Raw genomic sequence first — 15,157 nt, 5'->3', positions numbered from 1 at the left:
CATTACATATACTAGGATTCTTAACCACTAGAAACTTTCATATTTAAAGAAAGCTAGTCAATAAGCAGTTGTAAACAGTTTGTTAATTAGCATTCTTTAGATTGGAAAATTTATTAATATATTTCATAATTTCTAGAAATGTGTGCTTCTTCATAAAACAATCTTTCAGTAAAGCACCAAGCTTGACTATGAGTAGGTGTGAACTTATCTTCTGTTTCTATGCAACAAGGAAACAAAAGAAGATAAACCTGTGTTTAGTCACTAATATATTAGTATTTTATCTTGCTTGGAAATGATCTCGATATTGAATGAATATAATGAATGTATCTTAACACGGAAAACACAATTTTTTTAAGTTCCTCAAAAAATTTGGGAGATTATTTAAAACTTTAGCTAAAATTGTGTATTTTTTATATCTCGTTATCTGAGATTATCCACAAAAACATCATAGACAAGGGGTGAGAAGGGTGAAATAGGTGATGGAGATTAAAGGGTGCACTTGTCCTGATGGGCTCAGGTGATGTATCAAAGTGTTGAATCACCATATCGTACACATGAAACTAATATAATGTGCTGTGTTAATTAATTGGAATTAAATAAAAAGCGTAAAAATATCTTATTATCTTATGAAACATCAAAGTCCATCATTCTCCCAAGTTTTTTCCTGTAACATTTTGTAATGGAGATCACATCTACTTACTTGATCTTTAGTAAACCAGGCACATGAAATTTCTGATTTAGGTGCTGAGAAGGCAATACCAACATACCTATTATGCTTAAACCCACCAGAGAATATGTGCCCAGATCATGTAAAGTTGAAACACATTCAACTTAGTTTCTATCTTCCTGAGAGCTGTAGAATGCCTGATCCTTATAAGTGCTTATATTCAAACCAAGGAGCTCTTTACAAATTATTTTTGGCAAAACATCCAGGGAGAAAAATATCTCACATCGACAATATATATTTATGGACACACAGACTGGTGCAAGGACTGAGGACCACTAATATTTATGCAGACAATTTTAAGATTTGTATTTGTCTCAGGATTATCAAGGAGAATAGACTAGAGTGTAGGCACAAGAGCCCTTTAGCAGTTTATATTTTAAAAAGGCCAAAAAAAAAAAAAGGCCTGGTTTGTTTATTTCCCTCAGTATCAAGCTTTTGTGCGCTGGGTTTATGTTTTAAAGACATGATAAGATGTGTGACTTTAATGACAGACAGAAAATGCATGTTCCTCCAAGAAGCACTTTGCTTTCCTAAAGCCAGCCATTTATAAGCCCTTTTCCATAAATAGGAAAAGTTGGGAGATAGATAAAACAACGGGAGAACTTTGAGTTGCCTCAAGAGCTGCCTTTCTACTTCTGGTAAGATTGGTCAAGCCAGTTGCTCTCAAATTCTCAGACTTGTATTTACATGGAATGACATCATGGATTGATCCATCTAACCAAGTGCATGAGCTTCAATTTGTTTCCTTCTCTCTGGGGGCATAGTTTTAGTTTTAAGAATTTCTGACATATAGAGTAACCCCTTGTGTATTACCCGGGTCCCCAAGAGGGTGCAAAGGATACTACCCTCCAAATACTCAGAGTCTCTCACAGTGAGAGCCAAAGGAAGGAGCCAACAATCCGCCAAGTCGCAGGCAGGCAGAAAGTTAAGAGCAATTAGGCAGGATGACACAGGCAGGAAGGCAGGAATAACATCTGGGAGAGAAAAGATCACTAGCAATGGGTCTAGATTTAGAAAGGATGGCATAATGAGAAATTTTACTATCCCTGTGGACAAGGACTTTAGATAGAGATTCCACTAATAATCTTGTTAAGATTTCCACTCTTCCCTCTCCTATACCAGCTTTTCTAGGATCCTTTGCACAGAACCCAGTATTTACCAGAATTCCACGTGGCTGTTTAAGAGAATAAAGTACATAGCAATTTGCCCCTATGGACGGGGCTCATTTGGGGGCCCTCCTATGAAGGTAGATATGGAGGTGTCTGTAAAGCCATGAAATTGGCAGTCTTCTGTTTATGGCTGTGTAGTCTGTTCAGAGTGGAAAATCAATTCAGACTATAATGAGCGCTCAAAGGAGCCAAGAGGGGAGCAGAAGTTAGATCAGTTTTATAGTCTTCTGTTTTAGGTACTTCCTCCAACGTTAATCTTTCTTTCTATTTATTTATTTATTTATTTATTTATTTATTTATTTATTTATTTATATTTATTTATTTATTTATTTTTATTGGTGTTCAATTTGCCAACATATAGCATAACACCCAGTGCTCATCCCGTCAAGTGCCCCCCTCAGTGCTCGTCCCCCAATCACCCCCACCCCCTGCCACCTCCCCTTCCATCACCTCTTGTTCGTTTCCCAGAGTTAGGAGTCTCTCGTGTTCTGTCTCCCTTTCTCATATTTCCCACACATTTTTTCTCCTTTCCCCTTTGTTCCCTTTCACTATTTTTCATATTTCCTAAATGAATGAGACCATATACTGTTTGTCCATCATTAATCTTTCATTAGCCTTTTGCAGTGAGTCTTTCAATGAAAGGACATTGGAATTGTCAACATTTTACAGGATTCTGTTTAATTAGGGAAACCTTGCTTTTAAGTGTACATCTTAATGATCTTATCTAATTCACAAGTTCCCCATTATGGACATATATTTCTAGGTTATCGTTGCCCTGACGGCTCACAGCAGTTTGGTAGGACACTAGCCTCAAATGGAGTTAATCCACACTCCAGCCATACCTGGATGCAAATGAGTGGTAGCCCACTTTCCTGTCTGGTAGTTTTGGGTCTCCAACCTGATTGTTACCAAGTTAATTCCTCAGGACACCAAAGAAGTTTTTAAGAGTTTGCATTTTGCTAGGTATCTTTAATCTGGGACTATAATTCTTAGATGAAAAATAAACAAGTATAACAGAAGTAGTGCGCTTGACTCTTTAAGGATTCCATCAACTAAGACACTTGGATTCTTGATCAGAAAACTAACACCTAAAAGGGTTGTGTCCTGGAATTGGGGATTGTGCATATTTTGCAGTGTAGCTCCTTGCACAGAAGTTTTCTTGAGGTTGATGAGTGATCTAGTACTGATCCATCCCATTTCCTGACAACCTGTACTACCAGTGGTGTGTTCCTGAGGTAGCAAGTGCTCTAGCGGCCTCTAAATGCTTGACTCTTGCACGCCAATTTTTGTGTTTTTTCTACCTTTCTCTGTTAGCTGTAGCCTTTATCTACAGGAATAGTGACAATCAATTAGGTGCATGTTAGTGTATGAGCTGTAAGAGATGTTTCTGAGTTCTGATACAAGAAGACTCTGCGTGCACCACCAATTCTCCTGGAAACTTGCTGAGGTTTCTATCTTGGGCACTTAGTCTGAAAGGTTAGTTGGTTGGCTCTGGGCAGACCCTTCAGCCTGTTCAGTTGGACTCTGTGCAAATATCCAGCTCAATGGGGCTCAGAAAAGACATGGTAGTTTAACTTAACACGGGCATAATACTCTGGCAGCCTAAGCGGCCGTGCCCTGCCAAGCAAAACCAATTAGATTAGGAGGCAGAACACAAAGTGACTGGAGCTGAGAGCAGGAAGAACTCACCCACAGTGCTGGGGACAGGCCTGAAAGATCTTGAACTGGAAGGGTTCAAAGTTACCACCTCTGTGTTTTGCTTTGCCTCTGAATGCCCCGTGGGGTCCACATTGGATTCCATCCTTGCCAACAAATCTGTTAAAGATCAAAAATTCAACAAAGTAAATTTAAAGATCTAATGGCTCTATTAACCAATCAATTTAGGAAAGGACTACAGGGGAACAGAAGTTTTTAACAATTGAGAGAGCCTGGGAATTCTTAGCAAGCAATCCGTTGTTTTAGGCAAGGTTACTCTCCCAAGGGGAAGGGAATGGGTCAATCAGGAAGCTTCCTGGGGCTGACCAGGAAATTCCCATGTTGACTAAAGGTTACTCTTCTTGGGGTGGGAAGGTGAAATTGCCCTTAGGTTAGGTATTAAGTCCTGGTTTAGTGACTTGGGCCATAAGCCAAGTGTTGCCATTTGGGAATGGTGTTTTCAACACTCCAAGAACACAAACTCACTTCAGAAAGTTAGACTTGATATAGCAAAGCTCTTCACAGGTCTTGTTATGTGCTTGTTCCCCTCTGCTTAGAATGATGTTAATCACTAGCTCCTTTATGTGTAAGCTCTCTTTCACCATACACAAAGATAAACTCAAAATGGATGAAAGATCTAAATGTGAGACAAGATTCCATCAAAATCCTAGAGAAGAACACAGGCAACACCCTTTTTGAACTTGGCCACAGTAACTTCTTGCAAGATACATCCATGAAGGCAAAAGAAACAAAAGCAAAAATGAACTATTGGGACTTCATCAAGATAAGAAGCTTTTGCACAGCAAAGGATACAGTCAACAAAACTCAAAGACAACCTACAGAATGGGAGAAGATATTTGCAAATGACATATCAGATAAAGGGCTAGTTTCCAAGATCTATAAAGAACTTCTTAAACTCAACACCAAAGAAACAAACAATCCAATCATGAAATGGGCAAAAGACATGAAGAGAAATCTCACAGAGGAAGACATAGACATGGCCAACATGCACATGAGAAAATGCTCTGCATCACTTGCCATCAGGGAAATACAAATCAAAACCACAATGAGATACCCCCTCACACCAGTGAGAATGGGGCAAATTAACAAGGCAGGAAACCACAAATGTTGGAGAGGATGCGGAGAAAAGGGAACCCTCTTACACTGTTGGTGGGAATGTGAACTGGTGCAGCCACTCTGGAAAACTGTGTGGAGGTTCCTCAAAGAGTTAAAAATAGACCTGCCCTATGACCCAGCAATTGCACTGCTGGGGATTTACCCCAAAGATTCAGATGCAATGAAATGCCGGGACACCTGCACCCCGATGTTTATAGCAGCAATGGCCACAATAGCCAAACTGTGGAAGGAGCCTCGGTGTCCATCGAAAGATGAATGGATAAAGAAGATGTGGTTTATGTATACAATGGAATATTACTCAGCTATTAGAAATGACAAATACCCACCATTTGCTTCAACGTGGATGGAACTGGAGGGTATTATGCTGAGTGAAGTAAGTCAATCAGAGAAGGACAAACGGTGTATGTTCTCATTCATTTGGGGAATATAAATAATAGTGAAAGGGAATATAAGGGAAGGGAGAAGAAATGTGTGGGAAATATCAGAAAGGGAGATAGAATGTAAAGATTGCTAACTCTGGGAAACGAACTAGGGGTAGTAGAAGGGGAGGAGGGCGGGGGGTGGGAGTGAATGGGTGACGGGCACTGGGGGTTATTCTGTATGTATGTTGGTAAATTGAACACCAATAAAAAATAAAAAAAAAATTAAAAAAAGAATTTAAAAAAAAGAATGATGTTAATCACAAGTAAATCCAAAGTGATTCCTTCTTATGGTCTCTCTGGGGCCTTGGTCTGTGATGTCAAAGCCAAGACTTGACTTCTGAGTCAAGTGAGTTAGTAGATCATAGCAAGGCCGGGCACATTCAGCCATCTGCCCACACTGTCTACATATGACCAGTGTCTCCCCCAGTGAGGCTTCTTTGGGACACCATGCTTGAATCACAAGTGACCCTGATTGATTTGGAAAAGTATATTCACTTGACTGTAGTGATCCTCCTTGAGACCATAGTTCATCCTGCATCCTTTCCAGTCTGGCACATACTAGAATTGAAATAAATGTTTGCTGAGCACTTTTACCAATGGTAGGAATACATTCATCATGTAGAAAGGATGAATGTTTTTAGACCTTAGCATCACTCAGTCTTTACTTACTAAACTTCACCTTTATTCTTGTATATAAAATACAAATCTAGGGATCCCTGGGTGGCTCAGCGGTTTGGCGCCTGCCTTTGGCCCAGGGCGCGATCCTGGAGATCCGGGATCGAATCCCACATCGGGCTCCTGGTGCATGGAGCCTGCTTCTCCCTCTGCCTGTGTCTCTGCCTCTCTTTCTCTCTGTGTGACTATCATAAATAAATAAAAATTAAAAAAAATAAAATAAAATACAAATCTAAAAAACCCAGGATCATACTAAAATTTCAGTAGTCAAATTATTATTCCTGGTTAGCTGTGATCTGGCTCCAGCAAATGAAGAGCATTTTCTCTCCGACAACTCATTGTTGATGGGTGATACTTTGAATAGAGCAATAATTGTTCTTATTTCCTGATCAAGTAAAATCCTTAACAGTACACTCTGAGCATTTTTTTTTATGATAGTCACAGAGAGAGAGAGAGGCAGAGACACAGGCAGAGGGAGAAGCAGGCTCCATGCACCGGGAGCCCGATGTGGGATTCGATCCCGGGTCTCCAGGATCGCACCCTGGGCCAAAGGCAGGCGCTAAACCGCTGCGCCACCCAGGGATCCCCCACTCTGAGCATTTCTTGTGCACCAGGTAGCTAGGTGCTTTCACAGGTATTGTTTCATTTAATCCATTAAATGACTGCAAAAATAATCAGTATTATTAATATTTTGGATGTTAAACTGAGGCTTGAAAGGCTAAGTGAATTTGTCATTTTCTTTTTCTCTGTATATCTCAAAGCCCATACTGTTTTTTATAAAAACGAATTACATATTTATTTTGAGAGAAAGAGAGATCGAGAGAGATTGAGCACCAGGGAAGGGGCACAGGAAGAGATACTCAAGCAGACTCCATGTTGAGTGCAGAGCCCAATACTGTGATCATTCTCAGTACCCTGAGTCATGACTTGAGCTGAATGAAGAGTCAGATGCTCAGTTTACTGAGTCTCCCAGGTGCCCCCCAAACCCATACTATTTGCAGTCTATGGGAGAAATAGCAGGACATTCATGCTACCATGAAAGGCAACAACATTAGAAAAAAAATTTCTAATTGCTTATTTTCATATTTTCATTAATACTTAACAGAAAAGGTATGGTTTTCTCTTTGAAACCAGGGTTCTGGGAGCTTTTGTTCATGTTTATACGCACATACCTTTGTTTATTGAAGGAAAATCAATCTCTTGATTAACCCTTTCTTTATTCCTCTCATCTTTGACGATGCATTGGTGTTCTTTATCCAATGATTCCTCAGTCACGATCACCCAGCTGAATTTCATGTATGTGTCCTCAGTCTTCACGGTGTTTCCCTGCTGGGATTGCAGAATTGTTTTGACGTTCTTTTCTTTCCAATCTATCTTAAAAACATCAGGAATATTTTCCTCAAGATGACAAAGATATGTTCCAGCCTTATGGACTTTTATTTCAGCAATTGAAGGAAGAAAAATTGTGGGCTTGGGGGAAATGTCTTCAGGACTTTTATCTGTTGGAGACAATGGAATAACAAATAAAAGTTAAATAAAGAAACAGAAACATTTTATGGGTGGGAAATCAGCACATAGTAAATTAAAGGAAAAGTTGCAATAGGATTAGTAGGTATCATGGCCTTTCATCCACAGTGGGTTTTGAGGTGCTTATTTCCAGTTTCCATGTGAAAAAAGGTTGTAGAGGTTATGTAACTTGCCCAAACAAAGTCATAGCTATTAAGTGAAGGGTCCTGGATCAAAAAGTGGAATATTTTGACACAATACACAGTCACTTGTTTGAATGGGAATCTATCAAGTTTATCTTTAATTACAAATATGGATCTCATGTCCACTTGTGATACTGGAATTCTTCTCCTTGATTTCTGATTTTATAGAACATCTCATTATCACAATTAAACCACTGCAGGACTTTGTAGAAGGCAATGTGTAATGTTGCACCTCCAAATTACTTACAATGCCTTAAATTTAGAAACAAATGGCAATATTTCCAAAACTCCTATTTAAAAAATTTAAATGTTCAGAAATGTTCCTACAGTACCCTAATCAAGAAATACACTGGTCAGAGTTTTGTCTTGCTTTAGGAAATGTTAATTAAAAGTACATTTTATGTTGGAATTTTATTTGAAGTTGAAGCATAATTAAGATGACACCATATTATGAGTCTTAGCATCCCTCCTCAAAGTTGAATCTGCCCTACAAGCCTGCTAAACTTGCTATGGTATCCTTCAATTTTCTTACATTTCACCTGCTGAATAAATTTATATAGAATGGCGTAATGTTACCAGTTATGGTCAGAGTTTCTTGCAGACATAATGTCAAATTATATAGTGAAACATCGTGGTTTTCAAGGGCATGTCTCTTGAAGTCTGGAATATTCCTGGTTATACTAATGAATCATATCATAAATAGTAGGACCCATTCCAATTTGGGTTCCCACTGAAACACAAGTGCTTTACTGATTTCTTTCTTTCAACTAGTATGGAGTTAGAATAATAATTTCATGGGTAACATCCTAAGAAAAGAACTGAATTCCTCCTTTGAGAAGAAAGGGTAAAAAATTCTTCAGAAATTTTGCCTGTCTCCAATGCTCCTGATTTTTATACTAAATTGGTAAGCAAACAATGATGACTTTTTTACTTATGCTATAATTACTTATCAGGTCATAATGTGCTTGTTTTAATTGTGTACATCTTGCCTGTCATACAAATAGTATTTTACTGATCAAAATAAGACACTGTATAGTTCCCCAACCATATACTTTGTTTTCAATTTAAAAACCATATTATATAAAGCAAAATTTATTTCTCAAAGTACATGGTAGTCACATAATTTTTGCCTCTAGTCAATACATTAAAGAATCTAGCTAAAAAGTTGGTTTTTCATAGGAAATTTCTGATTCATCATAGTAAAGAACTTGAAAATCAAATGATGAACTTGGAGGGGCGCCTGAGTGGCTCAGTGGTTGAAATTCTGCCTTCGGCTCAGGTAGAGATCCTGGGGTCTGGGATCGAGTCCCCCACCGAGCGCCAGGTGGGGAGCCTGCTTCTCACTCTGCCTCTCTCTGTGTGTCTCTCATAAATAAATACATAAAATCTTTTAAAAAACGAAAAACAAATGATAAATTTGGAAAATTAAGACATTATGCTGAGGTCCTGTCACCTTTTCTTGCTAGATTCCTAAAGTTTCATTCTTTTCAGGATAGAAGGTATCTTGAATCTTCCATAATTTTCTCAACGTGATAGTTAACTAAGCATTAAATATATTCTTGATTATAAATGGTTAGTACCTATATTTTATGTAATTATTTTACATGGTTTTTCTTTTAGCATTCTTTTAAAAAAGATTTTATTTATTTCTTTTAAAGAGAAAGAGTGTGTGCTGGATTGAGGGGCAGAGTGAGAGGGAGAGAGAGAATCTGAAGCAGACTCCACACTCAGTCTTAGAGCCCAACACCATGGTCAGGTCTCAATCCCACAACCCTGAGATCATAACTAGATATTTAACCCTAGTTAAAGATCATAACTAGATATTTACCCAAGTGCCACTCAACATTCTTTATTAAACTTATTAAAAGTGTTTTCTATGGCCACAATAATTTCATTGATGTATAAAATAGACACCAGTTTTAAAAATAAATCTTTCTAATACATATATATATTCATAATCAAAATTTTTTCAGGTAAATTGCCTTAATGGTATATATATGATGAACACAAGGCAGTAGGAATTCTATATAAATTAACCAAATGCAATCACATTTTAATTACGTATGGCATTAATACCTATTGATATTGTATTCATTAAATTAATATTGCATATCAATATTGATTCAAAATTCCTCTATTTTATTCCTCTCTTCTTTCTTTTATTAAATAAATAATTACAAGTATCTCATATGTGATTATGAATTACAAATTAATGACATTTCTATGTATATTTAAAAGTACTAAGTATCACTAACTATATTCCTATGTATTTTCCTTTTTTTATGATTTTATTTATTTATTTAAGAGTCCATGCTATCTTCTCATTATCGTTCCAATTTTAGTATATCTGCTGCCAAAACAAATATTTCCTAATTTTTCTGAATAAAATTTAAAATTTTAATTGTTTATCTACTAAATACCAGTATGAAGGCCAAGCTTGTTAGTGTTAGACATGATATCATGTAAGATAAAATATTAAGATTTAAGTACATACAACAACAAAATACAACGCCCCCCCCACACACATTTTAATTTTATTTTTGCCAAGTATGGGAAAAGTCCATTACAGAAATACCTCTAAATTTAAGTGTTTTGTATATTAATGGAGAGTCAGGTAACTTTTCACTGGAATGATGAGAAGTAGAGCTAAATCCCCTGGAGAATTTCGGCTTTGTCAATGTGATTGGCTACTAACCACTCTCCAATCTGGATACGATTCTCCCTTTAGGTTTTAAATGGGGCAAGATCTATGCGGCACTTATTGTGCTTAAGATAACATGCCAAGTACCTTACTCACAACCTCTCACTGAATTTTCATAACCCTGCTCATACATCCTGTTATCTCATCGTGTATTATGAAACTGAGGCCAGAGAATAATCACCCAAGTTCACATCAGCAGCAAGTGGTGGAGTCAGAGCTCCAGGTAGCCTGACTCCAAAACCCAGGCTCTCTGAAAACCCCCTTTCACCATTAGAAAAGGAAATGAGTCAAATCACACAATTTATATCATGAGCAACTTCATTCTTGGGACAAACACTTTCAAGACAACTACATATGTTGTGCATGACCACTTTAAGCAAGTCTACATGGACACGAAGTCAGATCCTATTACATATTTGCACACTGCTGTCTATGCTGACCTTTACTGGAGGGATTGATATTAAAATATCTCCTAAGATTTCTACATCTAAATGTGTTATGAAAATGAGAGATTAAATTAACATTATCATTAGTATTAGAAATTTAATTGTGATGATTGTGTCCTCCAACAACATTTTAATCTCCTGGGACCGAATCTTCTTTTACTGATGAGACTGCAGTATTTAGGGATAGCAATTGGACCTATGTCAATCAGACATCAAGATTCGTTCCTTCATTTGCACCCCACGTTGCTCTACTATATCTAGAATTCTCTGAACCATCATCACTGAAAATGTGCCCTACGCACACCAGTTATTAGTAAGTCACTTGTCTTATTTTATCCAATGCCTTTCTAGTGTTAAGGAAATGAAGTGGAATATAAATATAGCAAAGCCTAGTAATATGGGGTCAGTTCATGGAACTGCTTTCACCTCTGTTGTCCAATGCAAATAGCATTTTTTCCTATCAAGAGCACAATCTATGAGCATTCCAAGCTCTCATCAGAAATTTCTACCTCAAACTGACTTCCTTCTAGCTCATGTCCATAGCTTGACTTCAAACTCCTACAGTGGTCCTTCGTGGTGGAATGAAAAGATCAATGTCTCGTTGCCTGGTCTTCTAGGGCTCCTATTGTCATGTTAGATCTCTAGATTGCCATCTGCCTGACAAGATTGGTTGAAGGTCACTATCTATGAATGACATTATATGTCCTGGTGCCTATGATAATGATGCAGTGGCAGCATGAAATGCATTTGTTTAAAGACCTTTTCATCCACTTTACAAATTGGATGTGGAAGGCAATGCCCACTGTTTCACTTCATGTTCCTCTTAAAGGACTCATGCATTGAAGTCTTTTTCTCATTTTATGATGAGAAAAATGTAACATATTTGAAAATTTGATGTGTGTCACTAAATAAGTTAATAAAAGGTATGTACTCCACTACATTTTTCCTTTGAACATAGAATTTTACCCTATGTTTCTTGCTGGACAATCACAGGCCTTTTTTCTTCCACTTTCCTTAGTGATTTTTTGGTCTTCTACTTATTTGTATTTCCTGACCTATCTGTACTTTCCCATTTTATTTTAGGTCTTCTCAAATAGATTTTGGAAATAGGCGGTATAAATGGATGAGAAATATGTTGTCCATTAGAACTTGTTTCTTTTCCTGCCCCTGATCTTAATAGGTCTACCTTGAAGGTGACATGGAAAATGGCAGAAGATATTTGCAAATCCCACTCTGCTATATAGACACAAAACATTCAAAATTCAAATATGCTGAAATGCCAGAGCATAAGGTAAAGCTTTCATTGTCAATATTATGTGTCATAAAACAGAGGTTACCTTATATTTCATTTTGAGCAAATTCTCATTTTAAAAGAGGCTTTTCTAATACTCTACTTAGACAAGCAATAGACTTAGACAATATATCAACCTGAAATACAGTCCATTAAAGCTAGTTTAGACATAGTGCTGGTAAAAAACAACAAAGAAGTTTAATATGGATTGGTAAATATTACTTGGAACTGAAGTCTCTATACTTTGTGCTTATATTGTACATATATAGAATGCCAGTATAAACGAAAAAATGCTTTTATTTTGGAAGTGGATAAATGTTTCTTTCAATAAAATATCCAGTGGTATCATCATAAAGGTATCTCCAAACAGACACTCAGATCCTAAGATGACTTAGAAATTTACTCTAAAATATACATTTTAGGGGATCCCTGTGTGGCTCAGCAGTTAAGTGCCTGCCTTCGGCCCGGGGTGTGATCCTGGAGACCCGGGATCGAGTTCCACATCAGGCTCCCTTCATGGAGCCTGCTTCTCCCTCCTGTGTCTCTGCCTCTCTCTTTCTCTCTCTCTCTCTCTCTTTCTCTCTGTGTGTGTGTCTCATGAATAAATAAAATCTTAAAAATAAAATAAAATGTATATTTTAGATGCCTATGAAGAGTGTGAATAAAATTTTTAATGAAATATGAGGGCAAAAAAAGCAGTATTTCTCAAGTGATATTTGTAGTAGTATAATTTTGGTATTGTAGGTGTAAAATATTAAAAGTGAGTATTATAAGGGAAGGGAGAAGAAATGTGTGGGAAATATCAGGAAAGGAGACAGAACATAAAGACTCCTAACTCTGGGAAACGAACTAGGGGTGGTGGAAGAGGAGGAGGGTGGGGGGTGGGGGTGAAAGGGTGACAGGCACTGAGGGGGGCACTTGACGGGATGAGCACTGGGTGTTATTCTGTATGTTGGTAAATTGAACACCAATAAAAAATAAATTTATTAAAAAAATAAAGTGATTCTGATAACAGGAAAAAAAAAGTGAGTATTTGAGGGGCACCTGTGTGGCTCAGTAGGTTAAGCATCTTCCTTGGGCTCATGTCATGATCCCAGAGTCCAGGGATGGTGCCCAGGGCATTGGGATCCCTGCTCAGCAGGGACTCTGCTTCTCCCTCTGCTCCTCCCCCCAGATTACGCATAGACTCTCTCTCTTTCTCTCTCTCTTTCTCAAATAAATAAAAAATAAAACTTTTTAAAAAAACATGAATCTTTGACTTTATATATATATATGTATATGTATATATGTAATTGTATATATTCAACTATAAAACTTCTCCCTATTTACATTCAGACATTTCCACTGAAAAGTGAGAGATCGACTTAAGTTGAGGCTAAAGATATATAAAGTAATACTACATCTACTCATTTTTAGAAACATGTAACAATGAGTCATAGAAATAGAAATATTCTGCAAATACTGACCAATTGTTCTAAAGTGATCTGTAGATGAGATCATAATTAATATATTTTCCTGTATTCTTGATTGAAAAACAACTCCATTGTGTGATAATTGGAATTTGTAGAACTGAATTCTTTACTGAAAGACCATGTACCAACCTATGCAGTAGCTATTTCCATATTTAATTTCATTTATCTCCACAACATCCACTGGAAATGGTTGTTACACTGACAGAATGAATGGATGGAAATATAACAAATGTTAACAGAATAAGTGTCAGTATAAATTTTTAATACTTTATTTTTTCTTTTTTCAAATTATCCTCTAACAGGCATTATTATTTTTATACCTTTAGGAAAGCAATAACCAGTATCAGAAGATAATAAAAATTTATTTGCTGAATGATGATTATACAGAAAGGGATAGATCCAAAATCACAGTCTGCATTTCTCTCTGCACCACACCTAAAATTTTTTTCAACCTTGTGAAGTATATCTGTGTCACCATTATTTAATTAGATTGTTAGAATTCTTTTTAAAGATTTTATTTATTTATTCATGAGAGACACAGAAAGAGGCAGAGACACAGGCAGAGGGAGAAGCAGACTCCATGCAGGGAGCCCGACGTGGGACTCGATCCTGGGACTCCAGGATCACACCCTGAGCCAAAGGCAGGTGCTTAGCCGCTGAGCCACCCAGGTATCCCAGACTGTTAGAATTTATATTGCAGTCAGTTGGAAAAAAAGAGGATTAGAAAGATGCTTTTCAACTTATGAATTCATGTGTGCCTATGATCATAACCACTAAAATCATCAAAATAAATAATTTCTTTCACTTTTCTATTGTTTCACTGTGGAAGAGCAGGATCTCAGCTGGTAAAAGAAACAATAAGAACAGGGACGCGCATACATGGGAACAGCATTATGTGTGTGGGAAAAGCCTATTATTCCTGCCATTGGTCAGTACTGAACAGCAATGATGGTGGATACATAGCCAGGCCTGCTGGGGTCAGTTCTCTCATCCCCCACTGCTCTCTAGTTAATGCTCCTCAGAGACCTGTCCGGATAGTCACGTCCACAGTTCTCTGCTGCCCTTCCCATGATTGGGAGTTGTTTTTCCTTCCTTGTTTCCACATACTTAAAATCTATGGTAATAAAATCAATAGCCAATTGGGACTGGGGACTTCCTCTCAGTACCTTCCTTCACTTCTTGGCAGTGGCTGCCTGTGTAACCCTTCGGGCCTCTCTTTGTTCCAAAATATTGGACTCTGAGTAATCGTTTCATCTCTCACCAGAACACGCCACATAATATTTCACCAGCCTTGTGAAAATTCTTTGAAAACATTTATTTGAATAGATCCTATCAGGTAGAAACAGCCCAGTGAAATATTATCCCTCATCCTGGCAAAATTTCATCCCTAAGGCTAATGAGGATGAACAAATTTACTGGACTGAATTTGGAAAAAACAAACCCAGCTTATGACACTCTTGGAGATGTTTGTGCAGTTAAATGTGTCGATGCCTTATACGAATCTGCTATAGACAAAATGGCAAGTTTATCATTTTTTGGCTTATTTTTTTTCATTAGTTATTTTTGGAATCAAATAAATAAGACACACAAATTTTCATACAAATCTTTCAAGGCAGACATTGCTAACGGACCTAAAATTTCCACCTCTTAGTGGACCCCCCACCCCTTGCTCTAGCTACTTAGTTCCCTGTTAATACCCTACAAGCTAGCTCA

General features: G+C 37.4%; 1 gene segment (V, D, J or C); it reads right to left on the bottom strand.

The window, feature by feature from the left end:
- Positions 1-15,157, bottom strand: part of LOC112661429 (T cell receptor gamma constant 2-like) — a 43,321-nt gene that overhangs the window by 8,004 nt on the left and 20,160 nt on the right. The window contains 2 exon segments of the C gene segment in view: positions 3,586-3,698; positions 6,994-7,324. Of these exon segments, the coding sequence occupies positions 3,586-3,698; positions 6,994-7,324 (444 nt within the window).

The sequence above is a fragment of the Canis lupus genome, chromosome 18 (assembly GCF_003254725.2).
Source record: "Canis lupus dingo isolate Sandy chromosome 18, ASM325472v2, whole genome shotgun sequence".
In the NCBI taxonomy this organism is placed as follows: Eukaryota; Metazoa; Chordata; class Mammalia; order Carnivora; family Canidae; genus Canis; species Canis lupus.
Note: the sequence above shows the minus strand (reverse complement) of the source record. Positions and strands in the feature narration are given on the sequence as shown.